The following is a 15,419-nucleotide window of genomic DNA, read 5'->3' on the forward strand; positions in this document are numbered from 1 at the left end:
ATCGTTGTTAATTATTTGCTTAAATGTTATAAATTAATGTCTTAGACGTTATAAATTAATAGCTCAAATGTTAGAAATTAATAGCTTAAATGTTATAAATTAATAGTTTGACTGCTATAAATTGATGGTTTAAATGTATAAATTAATAGCTTAAATGTTATAAATTATTGGCTTAGATGTTATAAATTAATGGCTTAGATGTTATAAATTATTAGCTTAAATGTTATAAATTAATAGTTTGACTGTTAGAAATTAATGTATAAATTAATACCTTAAATGTTATAAGTTATTAGCTTAGATGTTGTAAATTCATGGCTTAAATGTTCGAAATTAATTCCTAAAATGTTATAAATTAATAGCTTAAGTGTTATAAATTAATGGCTTAAATGTTATAAATTAATGGCTTAAATGTTATAAATTAATAGCATAAATGTTATAAATTAATTACTCAAGTGTTGTAAATTAATGGGTTAGACGTTATAAATTACTAGTTTCAATGTTATTATTTGATATTTTTTTTATTTACCTTATATTTAAATTCCTTTCCGATGTTCACTCTCCGGGAGTTCAAGCACGAAAAAGCTCGCGCGCGACTTGCGTGTTCCTTATATAACTTAACAAGGTGTCGGAACGTTAATCAAACGGTAACAATGTTTTGACACAGCTGGAGGTGGTTTTTTCATTATAACAAAATCAAATTGAACAATTTCTGAATTTTTATCGTAAATTGACGTCTTTAACGATTTAATACGATATCCATTTTTCCCATTTTTATAGTTTCTACAAACTAAGACTAAATTCACACTTCTTTGATACTAGTTTTCGACTATCAATTAGTTTGAACATAGAAGGGAAAAAGCCTAACGGCGGTCGATGACTTTACTGTGAAATTAGTTAAGGTATTAAATAATCAGACGGATAAAATTCATATTAAGCGTTATATTATATTATCGATATTCGTTCATTTACTCGTGCTAATTAAAAAATAAAATGTTCTTTTTTCTTGAATAACACCTACATCACTGTCTGCGATATTTAAAATTCTTACTTAATGCTTACTTAAAATTCAGGTTCCTCTTTAATTCCTCTCAATTGAAACGAGTAAATTTACTCGTCATAATTGTAACGTAAAATGGCTTTTTTTCTTCAGTACCGCCCGCGTCGCTGTACGTGATACGGTTATTAATTTTGTAGCGAATAACATCAATTAATTGGCTGCAATCGCGGTTAGGTATTTCTTCGTTAAATCTATCGATCTATTAGGCTATTAGCGAGAGACTTATTGATGCCTTAAAGAATGGTTTGATTCTTATAAATTAATGTTTTACATGTTGTCCATTAATGTTTCAATTGTTATAAATTAATAGCTTAATCGTTGTTAATTATTTGCTTAAATATTATAAATTAATGTCTTAGACGTTATGAATTAATAGCTCAAATGTTAGAAATTAATGGTTTAAATGTATAAAGTAATAGTTTAAATGTTGTAAATTAATGACTTAGACGTTATAAATTAATAGCTTAAATGTTATTAAATTAATAGCTTAAGTGTTATAAATTAAGGGCTTAAATGTCATAAATTAATAATTTGACTGTTAGAAATTAATGGTTTAAATGTATAAAGTAGTGGTAGAAGGACGTCTGTCCTTGTCGCACAATATAGCTTTCCTTGTCTAACAGGAGTTGAGATATCTTCTCGTACATTCTATGCTCCTTGTTACTTTCCCGCAGTTCCGGCCGTCTACCATAGATCGCAGCATCGATCATATACGTGTTTTTTTAATTCATCGAATTTTCGATAATTCGGTTAGTAACGATTATCCACGACGATACCTCGTCACCCGAGGCGAATTTTCGCATGATTTTCTCTACACGTAGTTAATTTACGGTCTTTTGTACACGAAGAACTTGGCACAGTTTCTAAGGAAGTTCCTACAATTCCTTGGAGAGTGAATTAATCGCGCAAAAGATTAACTATAACAACCAATCGTGAAGTTGGTCAGTGGTCAACCTATAGTCACCTATTTCAGAGGGAGAAGAATTTATATAATATTTGGATTCGTGACAACTGCAGATATTTTACAACATTGTTAACTTTCTCAATTCGACAGAATATTTTATATCGATTAATAAACTTTTTCAACTTCGTACAACAATTACGTTAATCCTTAAATATACATGTAATTCTGATATTTTCACACAGATAATTCTGTTCTAATTCTGTTTCTAATATAAGATTACGTTACTGTGTTGTTGTAGGTCAATTATTCGTTCAATTACTTACTTCGTTTTATTTAATAACGTTTGTAATTTGTAACTGTAATATGCCTCTATATTTAGAATAGCATATTTAGGGTAGAATTCCCTCTATATTTGAATCTGTAGTGCGATAAATGCTCGTGTCCTTACCCATCTACGTGCCATGCCTACCCGGACTAGGCACGGTACTCTTCTTCTCTTCCTTCCCACATCTACCAAACGAACGATAAAAATTGCTTGCGGCAGCAAAATCGGGTAGCTTTCACTACCTCGAGCCGATTTGGACACACCACCACGGGGAAGAAAACCCCGGGTGAAGAATCGAGCCGAGTTACGAGTCCGACAACTTACCGCGGAGCTAACCGGGCTCTTTACGTGTTGCTTGCTTAAACCTATATTTATGTTTAATCCATTTTTTCCACAATCACCGCTCTTTTGTCTTCTACCTTTTCATCAGAGAAATATTTTAGATACACTCTATTATTCTCTACCCTTCTTTCTACTCACCATCCATTTACCACTTATTAAATTTATCAAGTCCTATACATTTCTCTCTTCCTTCTATGCCAACTTTCCTTTCTCAAATAACATTACACCTTTCAACAAATTTTCTTTCTCTCTATTCCCTTCCACCAAACCTTCTTCCGACGTTCTTCTTTCCTGTTATACTTTGTAACGCACTATAATTCTCATCCAAGCCTACACCAAGGATGTAATTACCAGCATATTTCCTATAATTCTATATAATTGCTACATTTAATAATACCGTTCCATTTTATTTCTAATACCTTTCGTTCCTTTAAATGGAAGTCATTTAACGTTAATCACTTTCCATATATTATCCGTATAATTACAAGATTCCAATCGTGTTATTCCTTATTAATATATTTCCAGATATAATTACTACCTTTCGTAATGGTATTTTATTCCATTACCCATACGTTTCACAATTACGCCTTTCTTAACGCAACCATATTCTTAACCTTTAAAAGCTATTCTATCTGTCATTTATCTTTTTAAAGCCTACTTTCACAATTTATGGTCAATGGTCGAATAAACAACGCACACATATCTCCTAAATGTATCTTCATTTATTCTTTAGTCTCCTAGAATCCAAACAAATCCATTCTTTTGCCATCCAGAAAATTATATTGCCTTACGTACTACTTAATATCATTTTATACTCTCTTTTCCTTCTTTTCTTACTTCTTTCAACTTTCACGCTTCTAACGTCTACAATCTCTTTACATATTTTACAATTTTCTAACAAAACTAACCCATGTTTTGACAAATTCCCACGCTAAATCAACATCGCTATTACCTTTCCCGCTCCACTTTTTCACATACCCAAGTTAAGTACGCGTTTATTTTATTTACACAACTTTATTACACACCTCATCTTTTCACTCTATACCTTTACGCTGCTCTTATCACTAGCTGCTTTACGCAAAACGTTTTACATTTCTAAACGCTTTTATTTACACATCTTATTTACACATTCATGAACTACTTCTTCCTTCCATTCCCACGTTTCACGCATTTTCTCCAACGCTCGCACGCAACCAACGATATAATACATTTTCTCATCATCGGCGATTAAACGCTCTTTTCCTTCTTCTTGTTGTTACTCCTCTTGCTGCTCGTTATTCGCTAGAGTCCGCTTCTCCATCTGCACCATTCTTGCTCGCCGGCAATTTATACTAAAGAAAACAAATCGGTATAACCTATAACCCACATCACCCAATTAGAATTACCCTTCACGTTATATTTACCTCGATCTGCGATCAACACATACCTTTGTATTAAACTTCCAGATACGAAAATATCTTACACAGCTCCGACCACGTAAAACTCTACAATCGTGGAACATGCGTGTTCGTCAGACGGCCGAACCACCGTGGACATGAAGATGTTGGTCATGAACTACGTAGGGTTCAGATCGACCACTCCGTCCAATAATTTCTTGTTCTAGTACTTTCGAATAAATTTAACACGTATAAAAGATCCAATTAGCGTACTGGCCTTACTACGCTATCGCGTCAACACGGTCTTATTTCTCTGTATTACGTATAGTTTTAGTATCGTCTCACTTAATCTAATTCCACTCATGTGCCATTCTTTTCTTTCTATTTATATCTTGTTTCTTCGTTTTTCATTCCCTTTAGTACAAATTATAGTGAATGTAAAATTATAAAATAATAGAATATAAACTATATCGCTTATTTTGTATTCGTTATCACATTCTCCATTAAAACATTAGCCTAATAACTATACTAATAACCATTTGAGTGCAGATTGGCAGCAGAACGTAACAGACTGTGCACAGCATAATCAGAAGGTAGAAAGGCAGCACAGAAAGGCAGCAGATCCTGCACAAATTCAGCAATTTAAAGCGCGCATACCCTGTCATTTAAATAAGACCATTAAATTACTCTTATTATTATTATTATTATTATTGTAGATAAATAAATAATTTTCGTAGTACTTTTCTTATTATTAATAAATATATATTTATTGTTTCACAGCATACATTCATGTATTAAAACATAAATTAACGTTAAGCACCCAATGCCTCAATTTTCAATTTCACAAATACAGTATACAGTCCGTTTTAAATGTATACGCGCGAATATTTCTCCAAGTATCAGAAATGCGAAAAAATGTTTCCGATGAGAGTTGTTTGACTTCACGAGGGGAACTTAATAAGATATTTCCATTTCTTGCTACGTTCATTTTTAAAGAGATTTCAATGCCAATGGATCATTTGGTTCAATAGTACTGCATATCTTTTTCTACACCGTTTCTACGTTCGAAAAATGTACGAGCTTGTGTCGAAAAATGATTAATTTAAAAGATATTGCAGCTTTAATCTCCTACAGGTTATCGTATGAATAGACAAAGAAAGACAACGCGCGGTCTTTATGTTTACGTTTCCGTTGCCGTAAGATGACCAAAATACTGACGCGTGCGCTACACGCTACACGAAATCACCATGCAACATACAGACAGAATTCACTGAAGCAGTATCGATAGTAGGTCGGGTTATTTTTCTTTTTTTTTTTTCTTTTTTTTTTTTTTTTGCGAAAATCTTGGGAACTAGTTAGACGCGCGTACAAGGGGAAAGTTGTTCAAAATATCCAATATTTGAAATGTCCAACATACCCAAAGATCATTGAAATCGGAGAGGAACTAGCTTTTCTACACGTTCAATATACAAATATCAATTATTCGTTCGTCTACTACATTTATAATTAATTTGTTATTACTTAACACAAACGTCGTTGGCTGCCGGATTGAAAGTGCAAACTCAACCCCCAAACGCGATACATTGATGATATTCGTTTTTAAATGAATTATAATTTATAATAGACATCCTTTGTAGCCTAACAAATGCACATTGTACACGGGTCCAACCCCCGTTTGTAGACAGAAGGTAACAAGAATACTGACGTATACGTTGGCGCAGACGCATAACTGTAGGCAAAACTACACTGTAATGGTACCGGCAGTTTTTCGCCAATATCTCAGAGACTAAGGCCGAGCGACGATATTATTGAAAAATATGTTGTAATTGAACAATCCAACTTTCGATGAAACTGAGGAGAAGATAAAGATCACTTAGAGTATCGTTTATGAGAGGAAACAACGAATTGCGATCAGTTGAAACAAGAATTTGAAACTCTCACAGAAAATCATTTATCTGATTTGAGAATAAAGGAGAAAATTATAAGGAAACAAAATAAAATAGGTGATTCGTTTATATCCGTCAAAGTAGATTCATTGAAATAATTTAGAGCCTTTTCTATAATGAAAAACAAGATGTTTCGTCCCTGCTCCCTATTACTTATTATTATTTTTTTTATTAATATTTATTAATTACTATTACTTATTTTACTATTACATCGTATGTAGATATATTGACAAAAAACTTGCTTTTGCTGTAATTTCCTTACATTAATATATATATGACGCTAATAACGTTGTAGTTTTCGCGCCAATGCAATATGTCGAAAACAGTGGTGCTGTATGAGATGCTTTGCGATGTTTAAATTTTTCTCGCAATACTTCCAAAGAGCCGCTATCGAGTTGTAGAAATATTTATTCATAGTTTTGAAGTATATATGACAGTGCGATATACAATTTTACGCGTTTGAGATGAAAATATTAATCCGGGATGAATGAGACGATCATAAATTGGTTCTTCTGTTCATTTTTTCAATACAAGTTTCGTTTATCTTTGGCCAATACCAATGGGCAATAAACATTTTGCTTTCTTCCGTTTCTTTTTTCATTTTCTATTGCTCATCAAACTCACTTGAAATGAATCCAAAACCAATCTCTCGCAAGGCTTCGCAAGGTTAATATAAATTTAAACCATACTGCTCGTTTGCTAAATAATATATTTATTTTGTATGCGATATTGTATCCAGTAACGGTACGTCTTTAAAACGGAAGGACTTCACTTGGATAGAAACGCAAACGCCATTTTAATTATGTCTAAATCTTGAAATCTAATTATCTAGTATATACTTTTCATCTTTGGAGATTTATAAGTGCGACGATTAATAGTTGTAGTAAAAAATACAAAGATTTGCCTCGTATTCCGCTCAGTTCCTTTCTTTCGTCAACGAGGCTCGTGATCTGTCTGCTCGTGTCACAGAATGCATGTAAATAAATATTTTTATCCTTTCGACTTTGCTCTTTAAATAAGTCAAAGTGTTCCATAAAAATCACTACAAGTATTTAATGACTTGGTTAAGAAATCTTGAACGGAACCAAGAAAGAAACGAAAAGAAAAGAAAAGAAAAAAAAAGAAAAAGACCGTTCGTCATAAATGCAGGATGGCAGATTAACCGTACAGTGGCTATTTCTATATCGTTATAGTGATAGAGATGTTGGAATGAAAATTCTAAATCATTAGACCGATACTCTTAAATAAGATTTTGTCTTCGACGTAAAACAGCAAGATGTGGATTTTGTAAATATTATAAATTTGGGATATGTTTGCCGGTAATTGATAATAAGGAAAAAGAAAAAAAGATGGATAGCAATGAGTGGAGATGACAAATAGAAATGCATCAAGGTCGCTGCATGCCATCAGTAACATTTTCAAGTACACGTGATTAGATATCCAACGTTTTCCATATCCAAGTTTAGATATCCAAGTAAAAAATTTTCAGAATTCGCATTCGAGCAAAGTGAGGCAAAACTGAGAAGAAGGAGATAAAATGTCATGTCGAATCGAATTGAGCCGAGCCGAGTTGCGTTGCATCCCGTTGCGGTATTTAATGAACTTTAACGATGCCTCCGGTACCATAGGCACCCGCAAGAAGCGACTGCGTACCATAGAGTGAACCTCCTGGTCTTAGACCAAGACCTACGCCAAGACCTAATAAACCGGCGTTCGCGGTGAGTACGTTTGTGGCAGCTACCGTCGGCCCTGCTAACAACGATTGTCTCAATATGGGGGCACCTAACAGCGTAGCCTGCAAAATAAACACATGACCTTAACTTAACGAATCGTATTATCGGTATAATATAGGGCAGTTTAGAGAGTATACTGAATTTAACGTAAGTAGGTAGGGGTTCGGGTTAAAGGAAAAAGAGAGATTGCACGGAACGAACCTGTGGACGAACGGCTATAGCGGGTGCGGCTGCAGCAATAACCGATGTTGGTCGTGCCAGCAAGGGAGATGCGACAACAGGCCGGGCGGCTGGGGCTGCAGCGACCGCTGTCTTGACCGTGATGCTAGGATCTTTTTGAACAACAGCGTTGAAACCGTTGACAGGATCGGCAGCATACGAGACCACTCGACGCGAACCATCTGGCTCTATTAAGCTATAACTACCTTGAACCACATCGCCATTACGAGTTTCCTCTTGCGCTTTGTTGTCACCTTTTATAAATTTTATTAATTTAATTTATTATTTAATTTATTATTAATTTATTCGCGAGATACTAGCGTATCCTTATACTTTTTCTTTTCTCATTTACGTCTACAATGATATAGTATCGCGATCTCTTTAACAAAATCTCTTATTCTCTATTGAGCTAATTCGCGAACGAAGAAGAAAGTAAAATTTTTAAGATTATTATATCCTATTTCCTTTTCGTTGTTTATCTTTTTCGATATTTTATAAATTTGACATGGTATCTAACGGCTGACTTCGAATCAACTTTCACGATAAGGCAAATAAATACCCGTAAGACCATCGGCTACGCTGTAACTGAAGCTATATTGCGGATTTGGATCAAAATTTTCGGTTCTGACGACAGCAGCCGCAGCTTGTGGAAGTGCTGCTGTCACTGTGGCACCAGTGGGAGCAATTATTCCTGCGCTCGGTCCGATTATTCCCGCATGAACGACAGTTAGGACCGTAGCCAAGTATCCAATGATCTGTATATGAAAAACAAATTGACCAAACAATGTTCTTGCATGTATACACAAATCTGTATAAGGTTTAAGATCTCTTTCACCAGAGGAGAGGCGTGTATCGCGATACCGATGTAACATTCTTCATTATGGAAGAGTTCACGCGATAGTTCTATAACGAACAATAATATATAGTTTTTGTTTAGTTCGTAAACGCGCGCACGTCTCCAATAGATAAACTGAAATCTGAATGAGAAACAAAACTAAAATGCCAACTTTTTATCTACATATATCGTATATATATATCGTATATATATACGATATATGTGTGTATATATATATAGTGTACATATTAGATTGGTTTAAAAAGAAACAAAAAACGACAGAAAGAACGCAAAGCAAACAATTACCTTATAATCCATGATGATGAAAAAGTCAACGACGTTCTGAGACCTCTGTAATAACTGGATACCGTAGCTTTTCGCCAGCGAGGATTTTATACTCTTTGCCATCGGTAGACCCCGCCCTCAACTTTTCTTCGCGGGCACTTTACCCCACTGCGTCGAACTTACTCTTCGGTGAATGTAATAGATCAAGTTGTCTTTGTCATAGTTGAGAGTAAAGTTGCTGTTTCTTATGAACTTTTCAATCAAACATCTAATTAAACGTTTACGATCAACTCGTTCACTCTGTCTGTTTCAATTTATTTTTCTATATTAAAACTTGTTCTAGAAAATGCTTCGATGCTAGCCAGGAAGCACGATTGAATCACTTATGCGACATTTCATTTAAAATTAATTTTTATTTCGATATGTGTGGAAACAAGTGCTTACATAGTGCGAGTATGGCTATTGAAAGCCTGAAAGTTTTCCTGAAACATTGTTATGCATTAACCGTAATTGTTATTACGTATGTATATATTATACAGTCTATCTTATTTTAAAAGAGTAAGTTTCACAAATATCCATGGATCAGTTGTACGTGGACCTTGTCTTATGATCTTATGACGTAACGAATTTGATAAAAATAGGAATTACCATATTCGATATCGTTATTCGTTTCTTCCTATTTTAAAAAATCAATTTTTGTACCTATAATATGTATCTATAGCTACGTCAACGGCGTGTGGATGGTAACTTATGATGTAATTTGGATTTGATAAAAAAAATTACGATATTTGATATTAATCGAGCCGTTGAGCATCGATTAGAAGACGGTGAGAATTATAGTTTCTGATAAAATATCAGATTATATTGTCCTAATTATGGTAAGACGACTGGATAACTAGATTGCCGAAGAAGAAATACAATACATTCGGTATACTTTGTAAGCACAAGATCGCTGGTTAGTTGATACTAATGTGAGCTAATAATTGGTATCGTTGCGACATTGAGCTACGAAATCTTGGAGTCGTGGTAAGCGGTGATCGCAGAGGAGATGGATCGCGTAGACAGTATACTGCTCACGCGTTTCGTTCATATGGGTCACGTAACTCTAGGAGTGCTTCAAGGAGCCGCGTGACATCGAGCTCTCAATTTGCGTAACTGTATAGCATCTATCTCGATCTAATCTAGTACGTATATATTTATTCATCTATAATATGTATAAGTACAGTATACAGGTACGACCAATAATAGTTCGATACACGTTGCACAGCTCTGTGCGCGCGCGTAGTAACACACACACCAACGAGATATAGATCCTCGTTTGCGGTAACGCGTTCCTTTGATCACCAACAGAATGGTTCAAGGGCGATAAACTGTTTTTTGGTCAATCAGAAGTAGGGATTTTCTCTGGTAGATGTGGGTATAAAACGGCACCAGCTACTTCGTTTTACTTACATTCAGCCACATTCTGAGGGTCCTCTGATTCTCTTACCATGTTCATATCACATCATCGATTCGATGGCTTCGAACAATGGTTTGAATTAAAACTGAAATCTTGCACTAAATTACAAATAAAGTATAGAGCAAGCTATTCTATAAAATTTGTGAGCACAGCATAGAATGTTATACTTGTTGAAAATACTTCGGAAGGCGTTACTTCGTTATACACTATCAAAAAAAGAAAAAGCCAATCCACAATTTCAGAAATCACAATGATCAACCCTGCGGTTTGATAACGTTTAATCGTAACGGTTTGATAAGTTTTCCAATTATATAAAAGTATATTGTTTGCTACACGATTTGTGATTGGATCACGTGTCGATGCAATTAGTAATCGTGTCTACAACGAATATTAATGTTTGTGCAAGTTTCATCACTTGCATCTTCTGGCACATAAAAATATACCCGAACCACCTGCTATGCATTCTTCTTTCGTAAAATGTTCTTACGAATGTTTGATCGTTATGCGGAGAGCAGGCAAACGGCGAAAGGAGCTTTAAAAAATACCAACGCGGTAAACTAAAGACCGATATTAAAATGTAGATTAGGGAAAGGAATGAAAAAGAAGGAAAGAACAGAAAATGGGTTTTTATGTAAAACATGAAACGTTATACGTTATACATTGCTTTATATGCTTGAATTATAATTTCATTCAATAACAATTATTGCCTCGTAATTATAATTTATTATTATTGTACTGCTATCGAGGAAAGAGACGGTAGAGATAAAGGACAACGATTTCGATCGTTTGTTAGGGAACCTCCGATTCGACTTAAAGTACAAAAAAGCCTACGATATCGTTCGCGGCGGTAAAATGGCTAACAACATGAGGATCGGTTGAATCATTCGTGAGAATTTTAATAGCCATAAGTCGGTAAAAGCAGCAGCAGTAAGAATGTTGGTCACCCAGGGCGCCTCCATCAGAGGATGGAGAAGAAGCAGCGTAAGAAGAAGAAAATATCGTTTTTTTAGCCGTATTAATTCTGTACGTGTTGTTGTCCGCGAGTGCTGTTGATTTTTGTATTAAGATCATTCTGTATGATGTGTAGCAAAATATAATGATGTTCGCAAGACAAGTTATAGCCAGAAATGCAGCAATATAAAGAATTACAATCAAGTTCGTACCATCCTTTTCATTGAAATTTGGTCTGATAAGAGACGATTTGGGAAATAACGGAGTCAGTTCTACGACACAAGCTAAAATTGTTGGTAGTGACGAACTTCCCCAGGTTCAACTGGCGTACGTTAAAAATTTCTTTCTTTCTCGCTGCTGATTCGCTCTAGTCGGTAATGTTAAACGAAGTCGCGTAATCCAAGGATATAGTAAGAAACATCAGTACCAAACCCAGAATGATATAAACATTAGAATGTATGGAAACACGAGACAGCACGCACGTGCCAATGGCGATCAAAATTCCATTCAAGATAATTTGCGTAATGTTATACCATAACACGGCTTTGTGATAAGCTCGTGTATCTATGGCTGGAACAGCGAAATAAACAAGTACTATCAGGTAAGGGATAATGTAAATAATACTTGCAAATATTACTATGTTAGCACGCGAAAAATTTAGGGAAGTGAACACGCTATCACACTGTTCAGTCACTTTACTGTTTTCATACCGTTTATCAGTCTTAATAAAGAAGATGTTGATATCCTTGCTCTTGTTGCGGTGCAATTCCTACTAAACTCGAACAATTTGATCGTTAGAAACGCAAACTGTAAAACAAAAGCATTTCATATTCACTCTCGCGTTAAGGTTTTCATGTCCTCGCTTATTTGCTATTTCCTTTTCCGATCTATCCTCTATTCTGAACTTACCTGAAAAGTATTACATGACGACATCAACTTCCTTTCACTCGATACTTGTCGAAATTGCTCGAATGATCGACCTTGCAATAATCTAATTTTCGCACATACATATGTACACTGTACATGTATGTCAAACCAAATGAAATTACAAAGAGAGGAAGAACATAGTAGCGTATGTAGGATCAGCGACTTAGTAAGAAAAGTCACGTATATCTTATACGAATAGTTGTTTAGTCGTAGAGAAACGGATTTCGGATGAGTAAACGTATTAATGTTCATTGAATATTTATACGTGTACGTGTCAATCGAAAACATTGAAATGAACTGAGTAGATTCGCCTGAAATTATTATGTCATGTTTAATCTCAGTCTCAACGCAATAGCGCATTCCAACAATCCCAACTGTCCCAGTTCTCTCAAAATGTTATATGCTCGTGTTTTTTAAATGAAACAAAGGTGAAAGTGCCATAATAGTTTGTACGCACTCCACGAATTGTTACAAAGCATAAAAATGAAAATGCGTGTATTGTTTATCGCATGATACTTACTTTCGATACAGGCCATACAACAGGTCGCGTGCCAGATACGTTACCGTTACCAGGCATATCGTGTAGAGTTATCGTCAACGTATTTTTGAAATTACAACGACTTTGATGATCGTTGATGCCATCGACGTTATCGAAGCAACATTTTCGTATAAACGCTCCGTTCGATACCGCATTATTATATTTTGATGAGTACAGTGCATCAACACACGAGCGATATAAAACAACGTTATCGCGACCGCTACCGTAAACATGTGTAGTTGATCAAATTTCAAATCTAATTCGATGTATATGTGTATCTACGAGATAGTGATTATTTCTACCGAGTTTATGGCACAATTTCGAATGTTTCTATGCCAGGCAAACGCGCACTAGTATCTGAGATCTTCTTTCTCATTTTCCTTCCTTTCCACTTTTCATGGTAATTCTCCGTCAGTCGTTATATGTTAGACGAGTTTCCTCACTCTATCTAGATCGTCTATCCCCGCTTATCGTTTCCCGATCTTCTGGCTTAGCTATTCGTCTTTCCCTCTCTCCAGTGTATTACGACAATTATTTGTTTCCCAGAAAATCGAGAATTCGTTATTTTAGCGTTTTGTGCGTTGCTCATAAGTCGTGTTGCTTTTAAGTCATACACACACACACACATACACACACACACACACACACACACACAAGTTGTTCGATACATTTAAATGATTTTCAAACGTAAGTCATAATTTAAAAATCGTAATTTGATCTAAATCGTTTACGTCGAGAGATGCCTTTTCGAAAGTGAAAAAGTCCTTATGTAGTAGACACTTTAGTCCGATTTTATTACCAATTCTATTACAATTTATTTACTCGTCTATCTATTCATCCATTGGTTAATCTCTCCATCTACCTACGTATGTATGAATCAAGAAAATTTGGCAAGTTGATGCAACGTAAGCTTTACGCGGATATGTTTACAATTAAATGGATCGTTGCTGATATGGTATAATACGTATAATAGCTTTTGTCTTCTTCGAATCGATATCTTCGTAATCGTTGTAAGGAATCCAACAGATGGCAAAATGTTGTTTAACGGGATATGTTTTCAACGAAGAACTAACTTGAATGCATCGAAATTGATGAGAATTTGCGAATAACAACGAACAAACGAAGTACGCGATCACGTTAGATTCGGATGGGATCGATAATATACCGATTATATAATTCGACAATAGACGTAACGTAATAATAAAATTAGGAAAGCGATCGATCGAAGATAAATTAATACAACATATGTAGAATCGTTATGTAATCATTTCTTGCTCACTGGAATTCCCCAACAAAGGAAACCCTCTTCGTGCACCGTGCACAGACATGACGGCTATTAGCTACATCGCACTTATTTTATATATAATATATGTATACGATGTTGAAACCGGTGAAGAAACAAAGAAAAATTTCTATAAAGAATTTCACCGGAAGTAGCGGCTGAAATGGTTTCAACTTGTAACGATAACATGTGATACGTGTACACGTCTACGTTTCAGTGCCCCGACAAAAGTTTCATTGTATTGGGTTGGCAACTAAATGATTGCGGATTTTGTCAATACCACCTATTGACAAAATCCGCAATCACTTATTTACCAACCCAATATTTGTACCTTTTAATTGGCATACGTGATACATATACTCCAACGCAATCATATATATATGTATTGATTGTACATATAGATATCATATATAACAAAATACTTACCTCTGTATTTTGCTTGATTAACTTTTAATAGTTTGATCATAACGCATGATCCTCCTTTTTCGTTGTGTCCGTCACATCAATCGGTATCCTATTTCAATCTTGCGATACAGGCAATAGGAATCGTATAATTCTATATAGACGAAAAGTTTGTTTGATTCGTTGCTTAGCAACTGATTGAATACATAATAAGGGACATGTTGTTAATCGTCGAATTTTTCTTTTCAAAATTAAAACGTTTTCTTGCACCCTCTTGTACCGGAACAGCCTAAGCCTAAATATTGTCTTCTGTTTAGTGATAAGTACGTTTTATGGATCGGTTGCCGAGAAATATTCATGCCTTCCATCCAAAAGATCCGGCTCATGGTACGCTAAATTATGATATTGGAGCTCTTAACAGACGTCAGAAATGCAATTTAAATTCAAGAAAATGTATCGAGAGAAAGAAAAATGAAATTTATTTGAGAACACATCCAGAAATCAAAGGATTCGTTTCGATTTTACTTAGGTAAAGTAATTTCTTTCCAGTTTTGTCACTTTTACTCAAAACCATAAAAATATATATACATATTAGAAAACGCACCAGCTTCGTCTCAACATTGTAAGTTATTTTCCATACATATGTAGATACGTATTGCACTCACGATGCCCGATGAATGTTCATGAAAATATAGGTGACTTTTTCAATAGACCACGTCATCAGATAGTTGTAGACCTTCTAGAGTACTTTCTGCATACTGAACAACGATTCACGTTTGAAAACGAATGTCAAGCATTAACAGCCGTTCAAGTGGATGATACTGAAATTTCAAGTCAT

The 15,419-nt window shown here is 34.9% G+C and overlaps 1 protein-coding gene and 1 pseudogene across 4 annotated transcripts; both read right to left on the bottom strand.

Moving 5' to 3' along the window:
- Positions 1 to 3,328: 3,328 nt before the first annotated feature.
- Positions 3,329 to 13,531, bottom strand: LOC126921016 (cuticle protein 19.8-like). Of its 4 annotated transcripts, none has more exons than XM_050732144.1 (8): positions 12,880 to 13,531; positions 12,342 to 12,670; positions 12,143 to 12,239; positions 9,044 to 9,504; positions 8,462 to 8,657; positions 7,885 to 8,156; positions 4,055 to 7,745; positions 3,329 to 3,959 (listed from the first exon to the last, which is right to left on the bottom strand). In XM_050732144.1, the coding sequence occupies exons 4-7, from the start codon at positions 9,143 to 9,145 to the stop codon at positions 7,545 to 7,547; spliced, it is 771 nt and encodes a 256-aa protein (XP_050588101.1). In that variant the 5' UTR covers positions 9,146 to 9,504; positions 12,143 to 12,239; positions 12,342 to 12,670; positions 12,880 to 13,531; the 3' UTR covers positions 3,329 to 3,959; positions 4,055 to 7,544. The 4 variants fall into 4 exon arrangements, with proteins under 4 accessions (XP_050588101.1, XP_050588100.1, XP_050588103.1 ...); XM_050732143.1 differs by having other exon boundaries at positions 3,329 to 3,983; XM_050732146.1 differs by having other exon boundaries at positions 4,032 to 7,745.
- LOC126921279 (uncharacterized) lies at positions 11,206 to 12,365 on the bottom strand (annotated as a pseudogene).
- Positions 13,532 to 15,419: the final 1,888 nt, after the last annotated feature.

Source organism: Bombus affinis, chromosome 10 (assembly GCF_024516045.1).
Source record: "Bombus affinis isolate iyBomAffi1 chromosome 10, iyBomAffi1.2, whole genome shotgun sequence".
NCBI lineage: Eukaryota > Metazoa > Arthropoda > Insecta > Hymenoptera > Apidae > Bombus > Bombus affinis.

What these genes read in the sequence shown, in the direction of transcription:
- LOC126921016 (XM_050732144.1), bottom strand. Translation starts at nt 9,145, where the DNA reads ATGGCAAAGAGTATAAAATCCTCGCTGGCGAAAAGCTACGGTATCCAG. An exon ending in TCATCATCATGGATTATAAG is followed by an intron (nt 8,658 to 9,043) that starts GTAATTGTTTGC and finishes TTTCATATACAG; the next exon opens with ATCATTGGATACTTGGCTAC. An exon ending in CTATAGCCGTTCGTCCACAG is followed by an intron (nt 7,746 to 7,884) that starts GTTCGTTCCGTG and finishes TTTATTTTGCAG; the next exon opens with GCTACGCTGTTAGGTGCCCC.